General features: G+C 38.8%; 1 protein-coding gene across 1 annotated transcript; it reads right to left on the bottom strand.

The window, feature by feature from the left end:
• Window positions 1–7,948: 7,948 nt before the first annotated feature.
• On the bottom strand, window positions 7,949–22,095 carry LOC306639182 (glycine N-phenylacetyltransferase-like). The gene is made up of 6 exons (XM_079102582.1): window positions 21,802–22,095; window positions 19,868–19,963; window positions 15,607–15,714; window positions 11,538–11,664; window positions 10,551–10,722; window positions 7,949–8,380 (listed from the first exon to the last, which is right to left on the bottom strand). The coding sequence occupies exons 2-6, from the start codon at window positions 19,943–19,945 to the stop codon at window positions 7,978–7,980; spliced, it is 888 nt and encodes a 295-aa protein (XP_078958708.1). The 5' UTR covers window positions 19,946–19,963; window positions 21,802–22,095; the 3' UTR covers window positions 7,949–7,977.
• Between the last annotated feature and the right edge of the window lie 4,314 nt (window positions 22,096–26,409).

The following is a 26,409-nucleotide window of genomic DNA, read 5'->3' as shown; positions in this document are numbered from 1 at the left end:
GGAGAAATAAAGATTATGTTATCTTTCCCTTGAAGGGTATCTGTTGTTTCTCCAGGAGATAAAATAGCACAAATATTGATATTGTCTAGCCATCATGGGACTTTTCCCAGTTCACAAAGGACTGGAGGAAACAATGGGTTTGGATCCACAGGATCAGGTGTCTTTTGGGCACAATCAACAAAAAATAGACCCATGCTTAAATTAAGAGTTAATGGTACTCCCATAGAAGGTCTAATAGACACAGGTGCTGACATCTATATTATAAGACAGAAGGACTGGAACAAATTATGGCCTGTTGCCTGTTACAGCATCCAGTACTACCTTACGGGGACTTGGATTTGCCCAAACCCCATTACAAAGTTCAGCTGTATTATCTTGGGAGGACCCTGGTGGAAAAGGGGGGACATTCCAACCTTATGTATTAGCTCACCTGCCTGTCACTCTTTGGGGAAGAGACATTTTAACACAGATGGATGTTATCATTTCTTCCTCAGTTGAGCAAAATATGTCCTGTCTAAACCCAACTGTTTTGCCAGTCATGGTGAGACAAGGTTATATCCCTGGAAAAGGACTAGGCAAAAATTTACAAGGTGTTACCTGCCCCATTCAAGCTAAAGGACAAGCAGGGACTGAGGGGCTGGATTTTCCGGAGGGGCCAATGAACCATTAAAGATAACATGGAAATCCAATAATCCTATCTGGGTCCCCCAGTGGCCTCTTTCTAAAGACAAAATAGAGGCGACCCAGGAAATAGTTAATCAACAATTGAAGGAAAATCTTATCATTCCTTCCACTTCCCCTTGGAATACACCCATTTTTGTCATAAAAAAGAAGTCTGGGAAATGGCGACTCTTGCAAGATCTGAGAGCCATAAATTCCAGTATGCAGATTATGGGCCCAGTGCAACTGGGTCTCCCCTCATTAGCTGCTATTCCAAAACATTATCATATCATCTCTATAGATATGAAAGATTGTTTCTTTTCCATTCCTGTTCATCCTGAGGATAGCCCTCGATTTGCCTTTTCCGTTCCTTCTTTAAATAATGAAGGGCCTAATACTAGATACCAATGGGTGGTCCTTCCCCAGGGAATGGCACTATGTGTCACATAGTGGGAATGTCCCACTATGTGTCAAATATATGTTGGCCAGGCTATATCACAGATTAGACAGAATTATAAAGAACTTTATTGTCTCCATTATATGGATGATATTCTTTTGGCTCATAGGGAACAGGAGACTTTATTTAGGGTACTTAACAATATTATTGATACCATAGGAAAATAGGGATTACACATGGCCCCCAAAAAAGGTCCAAACCCGCAGCCCTATTTCCTTTCTAGGGCATCAAATATTGGATACCTGTGTTAGACCACAAAAGACCCAATTAGCCACAGAAAACCTTAAGACTCTAAATGATTTCCAAAAATTATTAGATGATATAAATTGGGTAAGGCCAAATTTGGGAATCACCACTGGTCAACTTAAGCCTCTGTTTGATATTCTCCAAGGAGATTCAGACCCTACATCTCCCAGAAATTTAACTCCTGAAGGTAGAAAAGCCTTGAGGTTAGTAGAACAAGCTTTAGAAAATGCTCATAGTGATAGAGTTGATCTATCCTTACCTTTGAGCCTCATAGTGTTAGATTCTGAATATACTCCTACAGGTCTATTGTGGCAAACTGGACTCCTGATATGGATCCATTTGCCAGTGTCCTCCAAAAATGTTGTTTCCCCGTATCCTGTGAATGTAGCAAATCTAGTTACATTAGGACTTAAGACAGCCCTTCGAGTTTTTGGAGTTCATCCTCAGTTATTGTCTTGTACACGGCAAAACAGATTGAAATACTAATTAACAATAATAAAGATTGGGCAATTGTCTATTGTTCCACCATGGCCACATTTGATAATCACTTGCCAAGTTCACCTATTGTCAGCTTCTTCAAAAGACATCCTGTTATTTTCCCTCAGGTTGTTAAGGCTCAACCTATCCCAGCAGCAAATACAATCTTTACGGATGGCTCCTCCTCCAGTATAGCTACACTAGTTTCTGATAAAGTACAGACTATTATTATTTTTCATAAGTCTGCTCAAAAAACTGAACTAGAAGCAATTATAACTGCCTTACAAACATTTCCTAAGGAACCTTTAAATATTTATACTGACAGTCTCTATATTACCCAGCTTGTGCCACGGCTTGAGACAGCTGGACCCATTAGTCCTCAATCTACCTTACGACAATGCTTTTATCAAGTAAAACTCTTCTGTGGGCTCGCATAGAACCTTTATATGTAGGCCATATCAGAGCACATTCAGGCTTACATGGGCCTTTAGCTCAAGGAAATTCTACTGCAGACTCAGCTACTCATGATCCTCATGTGTTTAATATTGTACAAGAAGCAATTAATTTCCGTAAAGATTTTCATGTCAATGCTAATATTCTCAAAATAATATATAACATTACAAAAGAACAAGCCAGAAATATAGTAAAATAGTGTCCTGCCTGTGTGCCTCATTTACCTCTTCCTCATTTTGAAGTCAATCCTAGAGGACTCCTTCCAAATCATCTATGGCAGATGGATGTCACCCATATCCTTTAAGATTTGTACATGTAACTGTAAATACCTACTCAGGATATATATTTGTTGCCGCCCATACAGGGGAAAGGACAAAAGATGTAATCAGTCATTGCCTTCAAGCCTTTGCTACTATGGGAAGGCCAAAATCATTTAAAACAGACAATTGGCCTGTGTATACTTCTTCTTCATTTCAACAGTTTTGCTCAAAGTTTAATATCTATCATTCTACAGGATTGCCCTACAATCCACAAGGACAAGCTATTGTGGAAAGGGCTAAGCAAACATTGAAATTCTGCTTAACTAAACAAAAAGGGGGAATAGGGGCATTAGCCCCTCCCAAGAACAGACTTAACCTTGCTTTATTCACCCTCAATTTTTTAACTTTGGATGCTATGAGCTGTACTGCGGCTGATAGACATTTTAGTGGAAAGTATGGTGGCCATTCACAAGCAATGTGGAAAGACATCTTGATTGGGTCCTGGAAAGGACCTGACCCAGTATTAATTTGGGGGAGAGGATCTGTTTGTGTTTTTCCTCAGGACCAACAACAACCTATCTGGTCCCAGAGCACTTGGTAAGAACTATCCATAAAAAAGAAAATGGCACTGAAACACAGAATGATGGTGATGGTGGTAAGCCTGCTGTTGTTAGATCTTCCTAAAACCTTTGGGGATATATCTCTCATGGCACACAAGTTTTCCCTCAATTATTTCCTAGTACAGAACTTCTAGGTATCCCTTACCTACCAGCTGGTTCCACTGTAAATCCACTTATTACTAGTCTAAACTTCAAGTTAAGAGGTAGTCTTTGCTTTCTCTGGTTAGCCACCTCAGAAAATGCCATAATACAGGGAGGCAATCTCTCTCTCATTCAATAAAGGTACAGTCAAAAGCAAGCCTATATAGAGGGAAGCAATACACCTGCTTATAGTTATACAGGGTGCGAGGCCAATTACTCTTCCTTTTATCAGGTTTTGCCCCCACTCCCGTATGTGTCACATCTCCGTTTGTGTTCATTCTAACAGTTATAAGTTTAATATTAACATTACTAATAACAATGATAATGATACTGAGGTCCTTAACTGTGTTATATGTTAAGAGTGTTATGTGTTATGTGTTGAGTGTTATGTGTCTAGTTGTTGGGATGCTTCACTATTTCCTCTGGCTGTGATTGCCAGGATTCCAAAATTCATTCCAGTCCCAGTGACCTTAATTCATAGTGAGTGGAATTTCCTACCTGTGAAAACAAAAAGAGATTTTGGTACCTCAGCTATTATAGCCATCACTGTTGCTGCAGCAGCTGCTGCAGCTGCTGCCACTACTGCTGGACTTGCCCTAGGAACTGCTATTCCTACTGCTCACATGCTCAACAATCTGTCACGAGCCACCGCCAAAGCATTGACAGCCCAGGAAAACATCAATGTGCATCTCGCCATGGGATTCCTGATTCTAAACCAAAGAGTGGACTTACTACAAGAACAAGTGGACATGTTGATTGTTACCGCACAGACAGGCTGTCTAGTGCATGCCCAAGACTGTGCATTATCCCGATTCCCTATTCTAATACTACTGCTGCTGCCAATCTGTCCAAACAGCTTGGTAGCATGCTTAATGGGACATGGACTAAAGAGTTTACTAATTTGACTACCCTATTAAGAAATTCTATATTTGTGGTAAATAGTACTCAGGTCAAGGTCCCAGGTATGCCAGAAGCCATTAGTTTCTTACAGTCAGCATTACAATTTGGTAAACGATGGATGGGAAGTTTTGCTATGATGGGATTGTTGTTCTTGCTGTTATTATTGCTGCTCAGATATCTGTTGTCTCTAAGGAGTCATCAAAGACGGCAAGCCTTAGTGGTACGGCAAGCCCTTATGGCCATGGACCAAGGCTCTGATCCTCAGATTTGGCTCTCCCAATTACAGGACTGGTAGTCAATGACGGGTAAGCACAGGGTGGACTTTATACCAACCTAAAACAGGGATCAAAGCATGCCAACAGCTCTTTGACTCCCAATGATGGGTAAAGATAAAGTCTGACTCTGGCACCTAAGACAGGCACAGTCGCTGTCCTTTTCTTTTTATAACAAAAACGGGGAGCCAGTTGGCCTGTTGAGGGCCGTCTTGGACAAGATGGCACCTGGCAGTGAGCCAAAGGGCACTGGCTACCAAAATAAGGAAGTACCCAAAAGGCTGCTTCTTACTAGTTCCTTGAAGACTTATGACATGTTGACACCAGGCTCTAGGATTGGCTATCTAATATCATGCCTCGTGTGGACAGCTCGTGATCCATATAGTGCTATGCTGACATTCCTCTGCATGCTCTCCTGCATGAGAGAAAGCTTTGCTATAATTGGCTGATAAGCTAGGAGCCTGGGGGAGGAGAGCAGGAGAGGGTAGGAGAAGGGAGATAGTGGGAGAACAAAGGAGGCAGAAAAAGAGGGAGGACGCAATAAATCTTGTCAACTAAAGATTGGTGGTGCCTCCTTTCTCCGTGCCAGTTCCGCTGGACAGAACAATATCAAACATTTTGCTTTTTTTCTCAAAAAAAAAATAGCTCAAGTTAAATCCTTTCACTTGAACCTAAGTACAGTTAACTAACCAACTCAGGTAGAGTTTTAGCAAGTTTGTGGGTTTGGAGATGGCTCATCTTCTCCTGGTAAGGGTTAGCTGGGGACCCAAACCAAGGGCAGCTCAGAGCAATTTCACACTTCACTTAACTTGGGCTCCCAGAGGAGAAAGTTCTAATCATTTTCTGGTTTTGTTTTTGAAGAGGATTAAGGACACTCTGAAACCCACTGAAGCAGAAAAACCTGAATCATCAAGATCTCTGGGTAAACATCTGGGCTTCCTTAGGGGAAGCTACCAGTCAACAATAGTCCAGCAAGTACCCAGGGAATTGGGTGAGTATCTGAGATTCCTGCAAGTGTTCCTAGAGATAATTTCATCTCTGGGATCATTTGGAATTGACTAGCGAAAGGGGTGTGAACTAATAATACAACTGACTCTCTGGGGGTTTTCTAAGGAATGGGGAGGGTTCTGGTACAGAATTATGTCATGGATCATAGTAGGAGAGTGTTGTGCAGAGTCTGATGTCATTATAAGGTAATGATTACCCACCCAAACATAAAATATGTTTAAGAAATACTTAATCTTCCAAACTGTACAATAAGAATATCATTTAGGATATTTCCTTTAATCCTGACATAATCATACAAAACAAAACAACATTATTGTTATGATTTATATCTAAAAATGTCTCCCCCAAAGTTCATGTGTTAGGCAACATGACAATGTTCAGAGGTAAAAAGGCTGGATTATGAGCACAGTACCCTCTTCGGTAGATTAATTCATTTGATGGATCGATGATTTGAATGGAGTTCTGGGTGTTAACAGCAGGCCGATGGGGAAGAGGCAGATCACTGACAGGATGTGTGGCCTCAGACTAGATGGGTCCCTGGCCCTTTTCCCTCTTTCTGCTTCCCAACTGCCACGAGCTGAGCTCTCTTCCACCACAGCCTTGTCATGTTCTGCCTCACCATAGCTCAGGACTCAGCCAACCACGAACTGAATCTCTGAAACTCTGAGCCCAAAATAAACATCTCCTCATCTGAGTTGTTCTTATCATGTATTTTGGTTACTGTAATGAAAAGCTGATTAGCACAATTATTATTCTTTCCAATTATAGAAAAGGAAACTGAGACAACAGTCAAGAACTCGTGCTGCAGCTCCTGAGTTAATATTTGTCAAGCCCTGTCCTCGGTCATCTAGTCACAGATTAACAGTGACTCGGGAGCCATACTGAGTTTGGTTCCTGGGCTGGCTTTTACTGCTTGGATGGCCTGGGGATATGACTATAAATGGTTTCCTCCTCTAAAATAACTATCCTAAAATAACTATTCCTACTCAGAAAGGTTATGGAGAAAAGGAAACCTTTGTACACAATTGATGGGAAATTAGGTTAATAGAGTCTTTATGGAAAACCATATGGAACTTTTTAAAGAAATTAAAAATAGGAACACCATATGACCTAAAAATCTTTCTTTGGGGCATATATACAAAAGAAGTGAAATCACCACCTCATAAAGATATCTGCATTCCCGTATTCATTGAAACAATAGTCAAGATATGGAAACGACGTACGTGTTCACTGATGGACAAATGGAGTAAGTGATAGAGAGATGATAGATGATATATAGATAGATAGATAGATAGATAGAGGTGTATCTACAGATATGTATACATATGTGTGTGTGTGTGTGTGTGTGTGTGTGTGTGTGTGTGTGTATGCAATTGAATATTATTGAGCCCTAAAGAAGAACAGGAACCTGCCATATGTAGATGAACCTAGAAATACAGAAAAAATAGTATATGATCTCACTTATATGTGGAATCTTTAAAAATTATCAAATAAGCAAAGACAGAGAACAAAACTGAGGTGGGAAGGAAGAGATATAAATCAGAGCATAGAAACTAGTACATATGTAGGATGGACAGATCTCGAGATCCAATGTAAAACATGAAGACTATACGTTCTTTTAAAATGAGTAATAAAATTATACTGGATATGGAATCATGCCAAATGAGTAGATTTGAGCTGCTTTGACATAAAACAGAAAAATGGGTAACTTTGTGACATAATGGGTCTGTTCTTTGCTTACTACAATCCACAGACATAAATATGTATACATGTATTCCACAAAATCAAGTTGTATATGCTACATACAAAAAATTAAACTTATTTTAAAAATCAAATCTCCATTTAATTTACAAACTTATTTTTAAAAATCAAATCTCCATTTAATAATAATTGTGTTTATCAGCTTTTCATTACCGTAACCAATTTTTTCAAATTAAAAAAAAAAAATAAATCTCCCAGGTATAGTATCCACTTGCTACCACATATTTGTACATGGAGTATATCAACAAGGTTATTAAAAAGACCCAAGAACACTGGTAAAGGGATCTCCAAAAAGTATGTAGGTAAGAGGCAGGTCATACTTTAACCACTAAGTAAAGGGGTTCTAGGAAAAGAGGGAAGAAAACACCATCACAAGATAAAGCCACATCTTGACGTAACTCGAGATATCTGCCATTGGTAATAATCAACGTGTGAGGCCGGGGTTCTAGGAGAAGCAGTAGGGAATCACACAGGTAGAAAGAGAAAGTGTCACCGAAATCTAGAAGTGGAAGAAAGTGAACAAGGCCAATGGCCCCTACAGAGAGGTCTCGCCATGCCCAGTCTACTGGATCTGAAGGGTAATTTGAGTGCAGGGACCACAGTGTTCCCGATGACCGTTCACACTGCTTCCCCACAGCCCCACGATGCCCCCTCCGTTACAGCTGGTTCTAATTTGCTCTTTCTCCATCTCCTCATCCGCTCCTCTGCGTGCAGGGCCAGCTTCACAGGGGCACACAGTTCCACTGGTTCCAGTCGCAGGGCATGCGGATATGATGCAGATTTTGACTCAGTTTCTGTACGATTTTGTTGGCTCTGTCTGTGTGGTTATACGCGGGGAAGCCAAGCTTCTCTTGAGCCTGGACGTGGACTTGAGTGATATAGGAGATGAGGCCTTGTCCCCGGTACTCAGGCACGGTGCCCCCCATTCGCAGCTCTCCAGTCTGGTCCATCAGGGCCCATGACACAGGCGTCCCTTCAGGTCCCAAAAGACAGGAGCTGGGGAAGGTCCGGATACAGCGCTCGATGAACCTCTGGCTTCTCTCATTGCCACCAAAATGCCAGAATTTATTCACCAAGGCAGCATGGGTCACGTCCAGCGATGAGACTTTAAACATCTCTTGGTTACTGTTGAGGAAAGGGGGAGGAGAACAGTGCATAATATGCATACTGTGAGGCATTATATTTGTTCCCAAAAATTATATCAGGAGTCATGTAGGACCACAGTCTCAGTAGCCAGACTAGCTGTGCTATCTCATGCAGTTAACAATGTCTGTCTGCCTCCATTTCTTCTTAAGTAAAACAAGGATATTAATAGCATTCTGTCAAAAGACGGAAAGGAATATTATAAGAACTATTGCATGAAAAGTACGTAGGATAGTGCCACACAAACAACAAAAACTCCACAAAAATGAACTATTATTCTTCTCAACGTTGTTATGACTCCCTATATAAGATGGAGCGGACGATCTCATTCCTATTTTACAGATAAAAGAATGTAAACATTTGACCCAGGTATCCCACTCCTTGGTTTATACCCAAAGGACTTAAATCAGCATGCTACAGTGATGCAGCCACTTCAGTGTCAATGTTTACAGCAGCTCAACTCACAATAGCTAAACTCTGGAACCAACCTAGGTGTCCTTCAACAGATGAATAGATAAAGAAACTGTGTTACCTATACACAATAGGATATTAGTCAGCCATAAAGAAAAATGAAATTATGGCATTTGCTGGTAAATGGATGGGGCTGGAGACCATCATGCTAAGCAAAATAAGCCAAACCCCCAAAACTAAAGACTGAATGTTTTCTCTCATATGCAGATTTAATATGGAGGAGGGGAAGAAGGTTACTCTAGATTAGGTAGAGGGGAGTGAAGAGAGGGGGAGGGGTATGGGGGTAGGAAGGATAGTGGAGTAAAACAGACATTATTACCTCATGTACATATATGACTACATGACCGATGTGATCCTACAATATGCACATTCAGAAAACTGAGATATTATAGTCTATTTTGTATGATTTATCAAAATGCATAAATGCATTCTACTGTCATGTGTAACTAATTAAAACAAATAAGTAAAAAATTTAAAAATATAAAATAAATAAATGAGAGGCCCAAAGCACATGCTAGCAAAAGTAAAGACAGAGCTCAGAGTCATGAAATTTTATCCACCATGGTCCTTGGCCACCATGTTGAACACATGGGAAAGTTGAAGTCCAGAGAGAGGTATCAATACGGGGTGCAGATGGATCCTGTTAGGGAATACTGAAGTCTGAAGACTCCTGCAATGGTTTCAAGAGGCTTCAGGAGACATCCATGAAATAGACTGGTGAGGCTAGAAAATCTAGACCCAAGCTTCAGTTAGACCCCACCATGTGGTGAGCAAGCCACTTCAACATCAGTCTGCTCTCTCAGGAAACAGGAATAACGTCTCCTCCTCTGACTACATTGCAAGGGTAGATAAAAGGACCCAACGCAGTTCCAGTTTCTAGACTTACAATGTGAATAAGCCTCTTCCAGGCATATAAACACACAGAGTGTCATGGGATGAATGATTTGCTGATGAAATTCTCACTATCAGTTACCATGGAAATTAATGGAAGAAAATATGTAATGTGTTTAGATTCTCATTATTTGGAAACATTTTCTCCTTGAAAGTGGGTTCATTAAGTGGATAAGACCCTACTATGTGCCAAATACTATTCTGGCTATTGAGAATCTATCAGTGAACAATATGGAGAAGATCCCTGCTCTAAATATCATGAAGAGGCAACAAACAGGTAGTAATGTTCTCCAGTAAGCTGTTTTCAGGTAATGGCAAGTCCAATAAAGAAAATTAAAATTGGGTTTTATCATAAAGAATTAGGACAGGGCAAGGGTTTTACATATGGTACTCATAAAGAACTGCCATAGGAAATAAAATTTGAGAGTATGAGAAGCAAAAAGAGAAAACATGGAGATTCAAGGGAAGGACATTTTAGACAAGAAAAGAGCAAGTTTGATAAATGCAAAGACAGGAGCAAGCACATGAGGTCAAGGAGCAGAAGGAAGGCCAGAGATGCTGAGTGAGCAACAGGGCCAAGGTGACCTCCAGGAACTGAGGGTGCAGGTCTTGTGGGGTCCATAGAAGAGTTTGCATTTGTTCAAGGTGAGGTGAGAAATGGTGACTTTTAGGCAGGTCATTACCCAGGAGAGGGACTCTGGGAGGTAAGGGTGAACATAGGGAGACAGGTTGGGAAGCTACTCTAGTGACATGGGAACCCTGCAGAGAGAGCATCTTTCATCACACTCACATGACCCGGGGTGCCCTGGATTCAGAATGTAAGTTCTTTGTATCCAGCAGGAAAGGCACCAGTCTCTTTGCTGTCTGAGGCATCATGTAGAGAATGCATTGTGTTTTCTTGACCTGGACCGATTTAGCAGCTGCAAGACTTTGTATCACCTCATCCAAGCTGGACTGTGAACCTAGAAGGGAGTAAATAAGGAGAGAAGTCACTGCATGGAAGGGACAAGAAGGGGCCCAACAGAAGCATGCAGGACTTACAGTGAGTCACTCTTGCTTCTGGAATTGCCACCAACAGTGTGATGTGGACAAGTGACTCCCTGGGACAGGTTTCTCTTATGCAAAAATAGTACTGGAAATGCTGACGGTGTCACTCTGAAATCAAAGACGGGGGTATCTAATTCATAGTACCTATTTTGTGCATTTGCTATATGCCCAGGTATTGGCCTTATAGTTCATTTAATTCTTACACTGACTGTATGTTTTATTTTCCTCCTTTTGACTTATGAGGAAACTGAGCAATAGGTACCTTACATCACCAAACAGATCACAAAGCAGGAGGTGAGCAAAGGAGCGACCTTCAAAGTCTGACTCTAGAGGTTCATAACCACAGCAGGTGTCCTCCTTTGTGACTTGGGGGTTGCTCTGTGGTATTAGCAGCTGTAGTTTCAGGAATAGAAGACAAGAGGGCAACCTCTACTCTCACACCCAACAGCCTGAGGGATGCTGAATATGTTTGCAGAATATATCTTGAATCTTCAGCTTACTAGGAATTACCTTGCTCAGACTTCCTAATAACAACCGCGGAGTGCACAATATTTGAATTCTACTCCCCCGCACAGTTGGTGACAGTCAATACAAGCAGTGGACACTAGGTTGAGATTCTGAGGCTTGGGGGAAGGAGGTAAGGGTTGTATGGGAATGTGCTCAGGGTAGAAAGTAGTCCTACAGAGGTAGACATGGGGGTCCAGCAGCCAGCATACCCTAGCCCCCTTACTTTGGATCTGCAAATGTTGTTTCCAATTGATGACATCTGATAAGGCAAGAGATTCTTGACAGCTCTTGAGATCCTTAGAATAGATTTGGTAGGTGTTGGTGTAGTGATCAAGGTCATCTGTCATCTCCTGTTTGGTTGGGCAACAGGGAATAAGTTGAATTTATCATACCAAGAGATCTAAATATTTGTTCTAATATTGCCCTATATTGTTATATTACAAGATTAAATATAGATATTTTCTGCACATATTATCACTACTTTCTGCAATCATTTACATCATGATACCAAGTCAAGGATTCTATTCAATTCCTGTTTAAAAAATTTTTGCTAGCCCAACGTGTTCCATTACAATTTCAACCAACCAAAGGTGCTCTAGTTCAAGAAACATTTTTCTATAATTTTGTATTCCTCAAGGAGAAATACAAAAAATTATATTGTCAAAGGGCATGCTTCAGCTACAGGAGGAAATTTTACTCTATTTTAAACAGTGTAGGAACAAACATTTTGAACTCAATAATATTTAAATTGGCACAGGTATTCTTGTATTACAATTTTTATCTATACATCATAAAACTATACAAAATGAATATACATTGTGTCTAAAATATAAATCACAAAGCACCACTGTTATAAACAGCTTGCATTCCTAGCAAAATGAAAACACAAAATTTGTTTAAAAAGACCTTCTCAAAGTTAGCAAATGAGAGTTGGGATTATCTGAAGATGAAGGAAGGACCAGAGGACAGATCCCTGGCTAGTGCAGAGCAGGCGGAAAACTTCAAACAGAAGCAACTCACAGCTTGATAATAAAACCATTGACACTCACTGTTTCTAACATAACATTTAAAAAGCAAATATTATTCAATTTCTAGATATTAATAATTTAAATTTATTTATTTTTGTTTTCTGTGTCATTTGTTGGTGTTTTCACAAAAGTTTTGCATGTTTCTAAGGTTTACAACATGATCTTATGGGATAATATAGTTAGCAAAATGTTTATTACACTGAAAAAAATTAGCAGATCCATCATCTCACAGAGTTACCAGTTTTTCTCTGTTTCTGTGGGAATAGCAGTTCGAATTTACTAAGTTAGCAGAAAGTGTAGTACATTTTTATGGCCTCCAGTCTTCTTGTTGCACATGAGGTGCTTAGTGTTGACATTCTACACATCAGCTATGATTCCTCTGGCCTGTCTCCTTCCGCCCCCACCACCACTTAGGACCTGGTTAACTACTTTTATCTTCTCTGGGTCTGCACACCTTTATTTTTTTTTTTTTTAAGAGTCACATGTAAGTGAATCATGCAATATTTTTCTTTCTGTGCTTGGTCTATTTCACTTAACATAATGTTCAGATTCACCCACATTATGCAAAATGGCAGACTCTCTTTCTCTCCCTCTCTCCCTCTCTTTCCCTCTCTCCCTCTCTCTCTGTCTCTCTCCTTCTCTTTGTCTCTCTCTCTCTCTCTCAGAACACCAAGAATTTCCTTTATTTAGGTATGCATTTGCATTTCAGCATTAATGGTCCTGAACAGGAAGTGGGAGACGCAGCAACATGCCAGAAGGCCCAGCCCACCAATTCCAGGATCCGCTGTGCGCGGCAGCTCTTCCGCAGTCCCTGGGCACCTGGGAAGCAGCGGTACCAAAATCAGCGTGTGCACTGGGTCCAGGTTTCTCTGGTTCCAGTTGTCAGATTCCACACTAGACCATCGTGGATGGCAGGGGAACTCCAACAAGAGTCCTGTTCACCCCTTATTTACTGTCTGAAAGTCAAGTCATTACAGGAAAGGGAAACAATCCAGAGGGACTTGTGTGCCTACACACGCCTTCATGTGGCCTTTCTACAGGTCTAACCAGCAGGGACTACAAGGGCTGGCAAGTCCGTGTAACCCTGGTGACTGCCCTGTCCACCTTAGGAAGACCTGGGCCAAAGATGCATTGACTGAGGGTGACAGCAGAGTGGCAGGGCCCAGGAACTACAGTTGGCAGAATCTCTTTTTAAGGCTGAATAACATTTTAATATAACTATAATTATAATAATATATTATCATAAATATAATTATGATAATATATTAGTTATATTAATTAGATAATATAACTAATTATCTAATTAATGAGACTATATACATATCATGAAATTGAAATTTCATATAATAGAAGTGTATATATGTGTGTGTATACATAGGCACATACAGACATGCAGTTGTCCATGGATTCCTGGTTGTTCCATGTCTTGGCTCTTTGGAATGGTGCTGCAATAAGTATGAAAATGCATATTTTCAAGGTGGTGATGATTTTTCTTGGAATACATGCCCAGAAGAAGGATCACTCAATATAAATTTTTATATTGAGGTGCTTTCTTTGTATACCTAAGTTGTTGAGAGTTTTTGTCAAAAAAGGATGCTGGAATTTGTCAAATTTTTTTTCCTTAAAAATTGAAATGATCACATGGTGTCCATCTTTTCATCTGATTACTATGTTATATCATATTGATGGATTTGCATGTTTTAAAGCAGCCTTGCATACCAGGGGTGAATCTCACTTGGTCACAGTGTTATAATCTCTTTGATGTGTTGTTGAATTTCATATGATTAACCTTTATATTTTTGTATGCAAGATCTATTTTAAGGTACTTAAATCCTCATCCTTCTTTTTTATTTTTTTCCATATTTTTGTTAGTGCATTATAGTTGTATATATTGATGGGATTTGTTGTTACGTATTCATACATGCACAAACCATAACAATATGTTGGCCAATATCACTCCTCAGCACTTCCCCCCTCCCTCCCTGTGTCCCTCCCCTTGGTCCCTCTCCTCTACTTATCTCCTTTGGTTTTCAGGACATCCACCCCCATCTTTGTTTTTCTTTTTCCTCTCTAGCTTCCACGCATGAGAGAAGCACAGGACCCTTAAACTTTTGAGTTTGACTTGTTTCACTTAACATGATGGTCTCTAGTTACATCCATTTTCCTGCAAATGCCATGATTTCAGTTTTCTTTATGGCTGAATCAAGCTCCATTGTATTTAGGTGCCACATTTTCTCTATCAATTCCTTCACTGATGGACACCTAGGCTGGTTCCATAGTTTGGCTGTTGTGAATTGTGCTGCTGTAAACGTGGGTATGCATGTGTCACTGTAGTAAGATGGCTTTAATTCTCCAGGATAAATACCAAGGAGTGCTATAGCTGGGTTGTATGGTGGTTCTATGCCTAGTATTTTGAGGAGCCTCTATACTGATTTCCATCATGGCTGTGCTAATTCTCAGTTCCACCAACAGTGTAAAAGTGTGCCACTTCTCCACATCCTTTCCAGCATTTTTATTATTTGTATTCCTAATGACTGCCTTTCTGACTGATGTGAGAGGAAATCTCAGTGTAGTAAAACCTATTCCTTCTTAAAATATGTGCTTAAAACATATTTGCATTTGAAGTGTGTTCATCCTTTTGGGTGATTTTTGAAAGATCTGGTGCTGATAATATAATACTCAAGTATAGATATTGTAAACATATATTCCCATATCATTCTTCTTTTTAACTTCACGTGTTTTTATCAGATTATAATGTGTCCCCCGCGCTCTTGTCAGCTTCTGAAAATCAATTAAACATCAAAATCCAGTTTGGGTGAAATATCTACCTGGACGTCTCCCGACCCCACAGTACTGAGGATTAAACCCAGGGCCTTGCACATACTAGGCAACTGCTCTAGGAGCCACGCCCCAGCCTTCCTGGAAGTCTCTTGACCCTCTCCCTACAACCTCTGAAATCACTAGTTTTCATCTTCTTTCAGCCAGTGCTACTTATGACCTCTAAAGTATAATATTATAATATTAATCCCAAAACAGCTTCTTTGAATACAAGTGTTCTTGTGTGCTCTGGCACATTTTGACACCAAGTTGCAATTCTTCTGCTTTTCTGCTTTCCTCCAGGCTGTGAGCTCCTTGAGGACGAGACTAGAGGATCATTACTGTGATTCATTTGTTTGCCTGGCGTCCGCCATACTTCCAGATCTGTGTTACACACTCAGCAAATGTGAACACAGAGTCATTTCCATTCCACCCCAGACAACTTACCTGCTCCTGAGGGCGCACGACTACTGTATTAAAATCTGGCCATTTGTCCACCAGGACCTTTAGCTGGAAGGGGTTCCCTTGGTTGATGTGGAAGACAGTCCCGTAGACCTAAAACATTTCAACCAAGTGAGAGTTAGTGCTTTACCCACATACACTGTGCATGCACATATTTCCATGTCAATACGCAGAAATCTACATGAGTGTGTTTCATGAGTACATGTTTATTACATGGAAGAACTGTAATAAAATTTTCCTACCTCCTATTGCTGGTCATTTCCGTTTTCCCTGATAATTTAGGTTAGCTCTTCAAGGAAAATTCTTGCTTACATCTTTGAAAATATGCCTATTACAAATTTCAGATAGGAAATTTCTGTGTCAAAGGTCATGTGCCACTTAAAGCTTTAAGAGAGGTTAAATGGGCTTCTGTCTATTTAATCATGAGAGAGCATAGTGCTCAAGTCATGGGCTTTGGTGACAATAATGTCCAGGAACATCACACGTTGGACAATCTGTTTAAACTTCTCTAGAATCATCTATTCAGGTGTTATTACCCTCAAGAGGTACATAGAGGGGGTATGAAAGATGGTGGAATGAGACAGACATCATTGCCCTACGTACATGTATGATTACGAATGGTATGAATCTACATTGTGCATAACCATAGAAACGAAAAGGTATACCCCATTTGTGTACAATGAATCAATATGCAGTCTGTAAAAATAAAAAAAATTTAAAAAAAGAAATTGAGACAGACATCCTACAAATTGGAAGAAACACTTGACTGTGGGAGAGGAAATATAACCCTTGTAGCCGTGAGGTCCTCAGGACTCAAGTGCAACTGGAACAGGGGGCCTCAGAGGTGGGGTGGAAAGTCACCCAGCTCAAGCTCCATGGAATGATGAACTTTTCAAAATCCAAGGACCAGACCTAATCCTGAGGTTCCCTACTCCTTCCTTGAAATGTTTATATGTTCTGAGTTAATACTGGATTATGAAATTCCCTGTCAACTGCAGAAGCTCAATATGGAAGTTAGATGTAGTTTGGGGAAAAATAAAGAGGTTATCTTTATTTTTAAACATTGGAATTTGGGATGAGTAATGTTCACATACACTGCAAATATACAGATGCAAGTGCAATTACTCCTCCTTTCTTTCCCTATAGCAGCACCTACAAATTGAATAACAGAGTACAATAAACCTATTCAGTGTCACCATTTAGAAAACAGGCCACAGCACAAGCATTCCTTTTACCAGAGACTTTAGTGATGTCTCGTGGGAGTATCTACCAAAAATATTGACTTTCTGGTTTTACTTATTTTACATGCAAGAAGGCAGAGACTCAAAGCTGTTTAACTTTTGCAATGTTACCCAGCAAATAGTGAATTTGCTACGTCAACAAAGTGTGACTCTAGACCCTGCCCTTTTGTCAGTGGCTCACTCAGAAGGATTAGTGACTTGGGGTTACCCAAAGTTCCTGTGGCTTAGTCCATAAATGATCCCTATACAGGGTATCAGAGCGCCAGGAAAAGGTAGCAAATAACATTATACCATTCTTACCAGGCTTCCCATCAGGAAGATCAGTATAGTAACTATACTAAACACATCATCCTTACTTTGCCCAGAAGATTCCAAATATGTGAGTCATTGACAAAATAAAATGTAAGCTAACATGGGTCTATACTCAGAGCTCTTAGGGGTTTTGTGCATGTTTGTGTGTATGCTATTATAAATGGTAATAATTTTTAATTTTTAATTCCAATTGTTCATTGTTAGAAAATATAACTGATTTCTGTTGTTTTGTATGTTGACCCTGAATTCTGTTAAATTGCTAAACTGACTTACAACTAGAAGATTGTTTTGCATCTTCCTTAATATTTTCTATATTAGCCAATCATGACCTCTGCAAATAGACTATTTTACTGGCAAGGAGGAGAGTGTCACACTGAGTAGGAATAGTGAGGGTGGACATTTGTGCCTTGCTAACATCTTAGGGGAAATACTCAGTCTTGCACTACTTAGTAAGACATTAGTTGTGACTTTTGCCCATATGCTTTTTATCAGACTGAAGGAGGTCCCTTTTATTACTAGTTTACTGATAATTTTATGTTCATCAGGAACATTAAATATTACCAAACACCCTTTTGGTACCTTTAAAAATGATTATAAGGTTTTTCTTCTTTAATGATATGTTGATATAGTGACTTACATTGATTGATTGCACTGTTGATTGACTGATCTTTTTGTGGTCTTGGGGATGAAACCTAGAGGTGCTTTACCTCTGAGTCACATCCCCCAGTCCTTTCTGGAGATGGTCTTACTAAGTTGCCAAGGCTGGTTTCCAACTTGCAGTATGCCTGCCGCAGCCCCTTGAGTTGCCGGCTTAATTGATGGATTTTTGAATGTTGAACCAGTCTTGGATTCTTAAGATGAATTCCTTTGGGTTATGATATGCTATTCTTTTTTAACACTGCTGTATTTGAGTTAATAGTATCTTGTTGAGAATTTTCGCATCTGTGTTAATGTTGGATATAGTCCTGTGGTTATCTTACAATACCTATTTCCAGTTTTGTTATCAGGGTAATTTGACTCATAAAGTGAACTTGGAGGTGTTCTCCCTACTCTGCTCTATCCTGAAAGAATTTGTGTAGAATTGGCATTATTTTTTCCTAGTATGTGTGATACAGATTGTCAGTGAAGCTACCTGGATGAGGAGATTTCCTTGTTATCATGTGCTCATGTATAGATATGGAGCAATTTAGGTTGGTGATTGTTGCTTTTTACAGAACAAATTGTAAAACATCTGAGTACAATGTTCATAATAGTATGTCTTTATTATCTGAATAGTATATCTATTCAGTTTGTAGTAATGTCCCCTATTTTATTCCTGACATCGATAATCTATGTCTTCTCTATTTCTTGGTCAGTTTGATCTTAATATTATCAACTATACTGAACTTTCCTAAGAACTAGATTTTAAGTGTATTGATTTTCTTTACTGTTTTTCTCCTCCATTCACATTCATTAATTTCTGATTTTTTTTTTCAATCCTTCATTCTTCTTGCTAAAGGGTTAATTTCCACCTAGTTTTTCAAGTTTCTAAGGTGGAAACTTAAACCATTGAGATGATATGGTTAATTTTTTATATAAGTAGATAATGCTACATATTTCCCACTTGTCAATACTTTAGTTGTATCTCACATATTGTTATATCTTGTACTTTCATTTTTATTCGGTTATAACACTCTAGTTTTCTTTGTGACTTTGAAGCATGGTTTTTTTAGAGGTGTGTTTGAATCATTTGAAGACAATTAGAGAATTTCTGGAAATATTCACTTTTTAAATTTTAATTTTAATATAGGGAGATATTTCTTGTGATTTTAATTACTTAAAAATTCTAAAAAAAATAATCAATCTTGGTAAATGTTCCATGACTTGACCAGAATATATATGTATCCTGCTGTTGTTGAAGAAAATATTCTTTCAATGTCAATTAGTTCAGTATTATTCATGTTTTCAAAATACTTCAAGTTTTCCACCTGTTTTATAAATTACTGAGAAAAGAATGGTGAGTTTCTCTATTTTTCCTTAAATGTCTATCAATAATTATCTCAATATCTTCACTCATTTTTCTGTCTTCTTGGTGAATTAACATCTTTATCATAATACAAAGACACTCTTTAACTCTGGTAATATTCTAGATCCTTTGCAATATAAGTTACTGTGGGAAGATTTCTGTGTGCAAGATCATTGATCCATTTTTCTTGCTCAACCCCAAATTACGTATAATCATCAGGGATTTGACAAAAACAGGAATTGATTTCTTATTAATCTCAAAGAAGAATCATGTGGTTGATATCTTACCAGACACATGATTTTTTAGGAAAACAAATTAAACATTAATGTGTTCATTACAGTCAACTTTGCCACTCTAGAGAACTTCCAATGTTATATAACACACTTCTTGCAAGAGTACAAAGGAATGACTGAGTCATCACACAGCAAAGATCATACAAGATTCGAGTCATAGCATTGCCACTCACTAGTGGTGTGGTCTTGCTCAGGGCAGATGCCTTGGTCTCATTTCCTCTTCAGCTCCATGGGTTTGATAGACCCGCCTTGCTTCACTGTGATGGAAACTAAATCGGTGGCCACAGAGCAAGTGCTGGCACACCCCAGGTGTTCAGTGAAGGACCCTTCTTTTTCCCACCTTTCTTAGGCAGAATATGATGTCCCCGCCCCACCACCCAATGCTCCACTCTTACCTTTAGGGACTCAGGGAGGCCCTTCTTTAAGGACTTCTCTAGCATCTGCAGCATCTGTGGACTTCGCAAAGGAAACATCTTGGCAGGTACTTTAGGCTAAAATGAGGATCAAGAAACAGCAAGGAATGAGAACAGTTGGAAGACAGACACAAGAGTCAGTTCTGGTTAATGTCCAGAGCTACATTTCTGCTGCTCCAATGATGCCTGTTCACTAAATTTCTAACTCCAAGCACGAATAGGAATAGTGAAAAGTACAGATGCCTCTTTCTGAAATTACTATACCTTTATAAGCTTTTGAAAGTATTTATAAACATTTGTTTTCATTTTTATATCACCCTCGATTCCAACAATTAAGAATGCACTGGGATTAACAAATCTATTCTCTAAGCACACATGAGCATCCTTTGAGATTAAATTTCTTTCAGTGACAAGCCTGATTCTGCCATTTAGAAGCTGCATGATACTGAATGTTACTTACCTCCTTGCTGGCTTCTTCGTTTCCTCACCTATAAATGGTCACGACTATAATAGCACTAATTTCATAGAGGAGGTGAGACAATTAAATAATTCATTGCAGATAAGCAGCTTGAAACTGCAACTGGAACACAGCAGGTGCTCAATGATTACAATTATTAATACTCTTTTTATTCATTATTATTTTAATTTTACAGATCAGTGTGGTAGAATGTGCAAGGATAATACATGAGTATGATCAAATCGGGGTGGTGAACTTTTCCATCTGTCTTTAGCAGAAGCAACAGTCCATCCAAATATACTCCACTGAGTAACATTTCTTCTGCATAACCACCTGTTCTAGATTTGAATCAAATCGGAAAGGATTAAATGGGATGAATCCATGTAAAATGGCACTTAGTAAACAGGATAATGTGTTCTAAGTCTAGAGTAAAGTGCCTGTCTTGAGGGTGACTCAATCTGTATTACTTATTTTAGTTAATGCTAACATTATTACCTAAAGAATATCTTCTCTTGATACTGGAAACAAAAAATGAAAGAAAGACAAAAAGGTTTTCTCCTCTGAGACCCTACACCGGAGACCCAGTGGAGCTGTGCTCTGGTGGCTTGCCAGACAATGAGCAAAGTCCTGTAAAATGAGCAAAGTCCTTTGCAATGAGTAAAGTCCTATAAAAGACATTTGGTACCTTTGACATGGTCACTCCAGTGCTTGGAATTTGTCCAGAGAAAACAATTCCAATGAGCAAAAACAATTCCAAGGGGCAAAAATGCAATAATACTTTGGGGAAAATTGTGTAAAGATAGAAATGTCACTTTTGTGTACATTTGTATAGAATATGTATAAAGATAAGAACTTAGAAGGAAAACTCAAATAACATTATAAGTGAGTTTTTTTTAATTACATTTATTTTTTATGGTTTTAAGTTAACAACTCATCTCCTCTCTAATTCAGTCCCCATGTGAGAATCTACCTTGTCTCTCTGTGACTAAACAGGGCACTTCAATTCCCCATATGTCAGTTACCCTAGGTAAAGCCAACTGCCTTAGAATGCTACAGAGGATTACATAAGATAAGGTTTGCATGGCGTGTGTACATATTGTGTCAAATAAATGTCACCTGAGCCAGCATGCCCCTTTCAGGTGCTGTTATAGTTTCTGTCTCCCACCCACTGATAGCAAGCTCCCAAGTCCCTTCATATTTATTCATCAATACAGACTCAAACCTGGCTTCATCCAGTCAAGAATTTCTGATAGATCTAGCATGCTGCCCTGCACATAGCAGTTGTCTGAAACTGGTTTCTCCAATGGAAGAATTTCATTTACCCCTAGAAAAATTCTCAGCCCACATGAGCTCAAAAATTCTTATCCACATCCAATAGGAGTATTTTGCTCATTCTGCCTCAATAGGGAGGTAAAAGGAGATGAAGGGTCTCAGATCATCAGTTCTCCTTTGTTCTCACCTGAAAGCCGTCTTCTCATTTAGGCTCCGCCAAGGTCTGTAGGGAAAGACAAGAGGCAGCAGACTGTTCCAGAACTGGAAATATATCCTCTCAGGATGCAGGTTTTGAAAGGTACTTTGGTCCGTTTCCCCAGAAATGCATGCTGAGGTTCTTAATGGAACACTTGCACCAAGCTGTGCAAACTTCTGAGATCCCAGTGTGAGGGCAAGCCCCTCCCTCCAGGTTCCGTGTTCAGGAGGTGGCCCTGTACTTGCTGGCTAGCATTGTGCATTCTGAGAGTCTTTTCCAGAAGCTGAACTGTGTTCTGTAGGCCCAGGCATTACTTAATAACTCAGCTGTGAAACCAGCTGGCCAAGAGCAGGGAGCTGGATGGGTCTCCATATGCACCTTTCACAGAACCTGCAGCAGAAGCAAGAGCTGGATATTATTCATGGTTGATGTTTAGAATTACAGTTCTTTTCCCAACCATCTGTAAAGAAAATTACCTATTTTAAAGAGACAAAGGGGTAAAGATCCTTTACTTCTTTAATGAGTTCAATGAATTCCAGGCAGGATAAACACAAAGAAACCCCCAGATATATAATTAAACTACCGAAAACTGAATGAAAGAGAGAATCAAAAGAGCAACCAGAGGAAAAATTAATCATTACATAGTGGAATAATTGTAATTAATGACTGACATTCAGGAGATATATAACAAGGGCCAGAAAACAATAATGTTTTTTTAAAAAATACAATGCTCAACCTAAAATTCCATATCAAGAAAAATATCTGTTTAAAATGGAGGCAAAATATAAAATTTTTAGATAAATGAAGTAGTCTGTCCTGCAAGGAAGAAAGACTGCAGGTCAAAGAGAAATGTCACTTGATGGGATCTTAGAACTACACTTGGGAAGAAAGAGCATTGAAATATGTGCTTAAATGTTTTCTTTTGTTTCTTAAATTTGTTTTTAAAATTGATTGTTTAATTGAAGCATAATAACTGTATTCTGTAGAGCTTTAGCATATGTAAAGAAAACTTGTTTAGGACTTAAAATTAGCATACTACAGTAACACAGCCACATCAATGTTTATAGCAGCTCAATTCACAATAACTAGATTGTGGAACCAGCCTAGATGCCCTTCAACAGATGAATGGATAAAGAAACTGTGGTATATATATACAATGGAATATTATTCAGCCATAAAGAAGAATATTATGGCATTTGCAGATAAATGGATGGAATTGTAGAATATCATGCTAAGTGAAATAAGCCAATCCCAAAAAACCAAAGGCTGAATGTTTTCCGTGATAAGTGGATGATGATATATAATGGGGATAGGGGTTGGGGGTGAGAGAAGAATGGAGGAACTTTAGAATATGTAGAGGGAAATGAGGTGTGGTATGAATGAGACAGACATCATTACCCTATGTACATGTACGATTACACGAATGGTATGAATCTGCATCGTGCACAACCATAGAAACAAAATGATGTACCCCATTTGTGTACAATGAATCAAAATGCAGTCTGTTAAAAAAAGTAAATCTTTAAAAAAAAAAAAGAATAGCACAAGAGGGGAAATGAAATTATATTTTACATGACTTAATCTCAATTTAAGGGAAGTGAGGTAAGGGTAATCTTGCATAATATAATTATTAAGTTAACTATTAAAAACAGATAAGAGAAATAACTTGTAAGACTGTACAGGAGAGAGAAGGCATTAACCACTCTAAAAGGGGACAGAAAAAGAGAAGCAGAGAACACAGGGAAAACAGCAAAACCATAAAAAACCAACAACAACAATAATTTTATTGAATATAAAAGGGCTTGACCTTACTATTAAATGAACTAGATGTTTGAATGATGAATTAGCTTTCCAACTTTGTAGTGGTTAGGGTCATACAGTCAATGATCTCACAGCTCTGGGCCCCAGAATGCAAAGTTAACAATTTAACCATTCTTTTCATAATTTTGCAAGATGTGAAAAATCCTTAGGAAAATTCTGATGAGATGGTTAAGGCAAAGTTTGGCCAATTGCCTCTGCATATGTTAGTTACCAATCTAACTGAATTATAATTGCTAGCCCTCAGACTCAATGGGAAATGTGTTGATTCTCAGTTTTCTCAGTTATGAAGAAATTCTCATAACTGTCAACAGACACAAGACAATCAGGCACAAAAAAGTCAAAAGTAATACTTTGTACTGGTGGATAAAAAGGAAAAATAAGAATACAAGTCAAAAATAAGCAGATTAATACTTGCCAAATACAGCATCCCTAAAACAATAATGGGATGAATTATATTATGTGAACATCTATTTGTTAAAATAAGGGAGTGGTAGGATCATATCTATGTCAGACAGATGATGCTCATCACCTCATTACAGGTGGGCTGTGAGACTGAGCCACAGGGAATAGCAATTGCCTGGATGGTATAAGGAAACCCACTGTAAGCAGCAGTAGGATTGACTCAATGTTTAAAAGGTTCAAAAAAAAAAAAAAAAAAAAAGCAAAGTAGGTGATTGACGGGATATAGGTATCAAGATATCATTCCTGAGATGGGATCTGACTTCAGATTTCTATTTCCACCTATCCAGGAGTGTTCTGAGCCCTGACATGAGCATCCTCACACTTCAACACTCCCTGGATCTCCCTTCCTTCCGTGATTCCTCAGTGATGTTTTCCAAGGATTCACACAGACTGCAGATTCAGGGATTCATGAAGCACAAACATCTTGTTAATGCTTTACTTTCCTTCCCTCTGGGAAACAATCTCAGGAAACATAGGCACAAATAAAAATGCCTGGAGACATAAGACGAGTGTTCAGAAAGAGAAGGAAGATGAGTCACCTGACCTCCATATCTTATTAGAAGCAAAGGGTTCCCAATCCAAGTCTTTCATTTTAGAATTAAGAAACTAAGTCCAGAGCTACATCTAGACCTTTGGGCTCCTTGGTGATCTCCATCAGCTCTGCTCTTACCAGAGTGTGTCTAGTACAATGAACCTCCTCATACCCAGTTGTTTTGAATTGGGACCAGAATCTTTAATGTGATACCTTCAGCTCTTCAGATACAAACCAAAAGAATACTCTCTTCAGGTCCTGCCTCTGGGGACCCTCCAGACCCTCAGACTTTGAAACACTTGCTATAATGTTGCCATGGCAGGGGTACTACTTTCAGGGGTCATGAAGAATGTGCTAAACTGGAAAAAATCCTAAAGACTTTATTGTGTGTGATCCTTCCCACCCCCCCACCCCCGAGTAGGGAGTGGAATCATAGGAAGGAAAAACTGTTGAGTAGTGGTGATACCACCCAAGCATAAACTGGCAAAACACTGAATTATTTGGGGGGCGGGGGGGATTGAATTATGTCTCAGTAAATTTCAAAGTAGAGCAAAACCTCTTACTCAATAATTCCATAAATAGAATATCAACCCAAATAAAAAAAACACATACATATAAATATGAAAATACAATAAAATTTATTGTAGTGTCAAAATACTGCAAATTTAGAAAAAATCCAAAATCCATCACAGAGACATGGTTAAATTAATGATAGTATATCCAAGCAAAAGATTACCAGAAAATCACTAAAATGATTTCTCCAAAGAGTATTCAGTGACATTGGAAAATGTCCTTGTTATAGTTAAGAAGGTATGTGATGCTAGCCCAGATTAATTCTGTAATGATGATAGGTGAACAGCTATCTGTGTATATGTTCTCAGGTGTGTGTACCCACCTGAGAGTCTTTATGAAACAAAGTAGCACATTAGTAAGATATGCACCAGAACTTTGGAACTTTTTTCCAGCCTTATACAAATGAACACCTGATTGTATATAATTATATATAATATATATTCGTATTTCATATACCTGATCTCTTCTATGACATTTAAAGTTATTATATAAATAGACATATTCTTAAAAAAAAATACAGAGCCTCTCTCATGCTTGGCACTCTATCTTGCAGAGTGCTGCTTTCACCTTCACCTTCAATAAATCTGTACTTTGTTTAATTAAAAAATAAATAAAAAAATAAATAAATACAAGAATTTCTAAGTAATTTTTGATGGCTTGTAAGGGGATCATAAATCATTTTCAGTCACAATGATTCTGGAAAATGCAGTCCCCATAGGGGGTGTGTGTGTGTGTGTGTGTGTGTGTGTGTGTGTGTGTGTGTCTGTAGACAGAATCAATACAAAAGGAAGCACAGTCATTTGAACATAGTCTTGGAAATCAAACAGATCAGAGCTCAAACCTCGACTCTTCTTCTTGGTACTTGGGTACTTGATCTTGGAGTCACACTTTCTCTGTCAGCAAAATGGGAATAATAATACCTACTGTGTAGGTTGTCATGAGGATTCCATTAAATCACAAATTATACATGAAGCATTTTGCACAGTGGTCGGTGGTGTATACCTGAGACTCTGAGAGAATTTTTGAAGAATCAAACGAACATGATTGTTCCATAGGACAGGAAGATAATGAATAAAAACCACGACTGCAAAGAAGGTACTTTATGTGACTTGCTTGGAAATGCATTAACACAAAACAGATGTTTTGAGATAAAACCACATCTTTAGAACAAGTCGGTTAGAATGATGAGAACCAAGCAAATGGCAAAGAAT

Source organism: Sciurus vulgaris (assembly GCF_902686455.1).
Source record: "Sciurus vulgaris genome assembly, chromosome: 11".
NCBI lineage: Eukaryota > Metazoa > Chordata > Mammalia > Rodentia > Sciuridae > Sciurus > Sciurus vulgaris.
The sequence above is the reverse complement of the archived record's forward strand: the minus strand, read 5'-3'. Positions and strand labels throughout refer to the sequence as shown.

What these genes read in the sequence shown, in the direction of transcription:
- LOC306639182 (XM_079102582.1), bottom strand. Translation starts at nt 19,945, where the DNA reads ATGTTTCCTTTGCGAAGTCCACAGATGCTGCAGATGCTAGAGAAGTCC. An exon ending in TCGTGCGCCCTCAGGAGCAG is followed by an intron (nt 11,665 to 15,606) that starts GTAAGTTGTCTG and finishes CCAACCAAACAG; the next exon opens with GAGATGACAGATGACCTTGA. An exon ending in ACAACATTTGCAGATCCAAA is followed by an intron (nt 10,723 to 11,537) that starts GTAAGGGGGCTA and finishes ACTCCCTTCTAG; the next exon opens with GTTCACAGTCCAGCTTGGAT.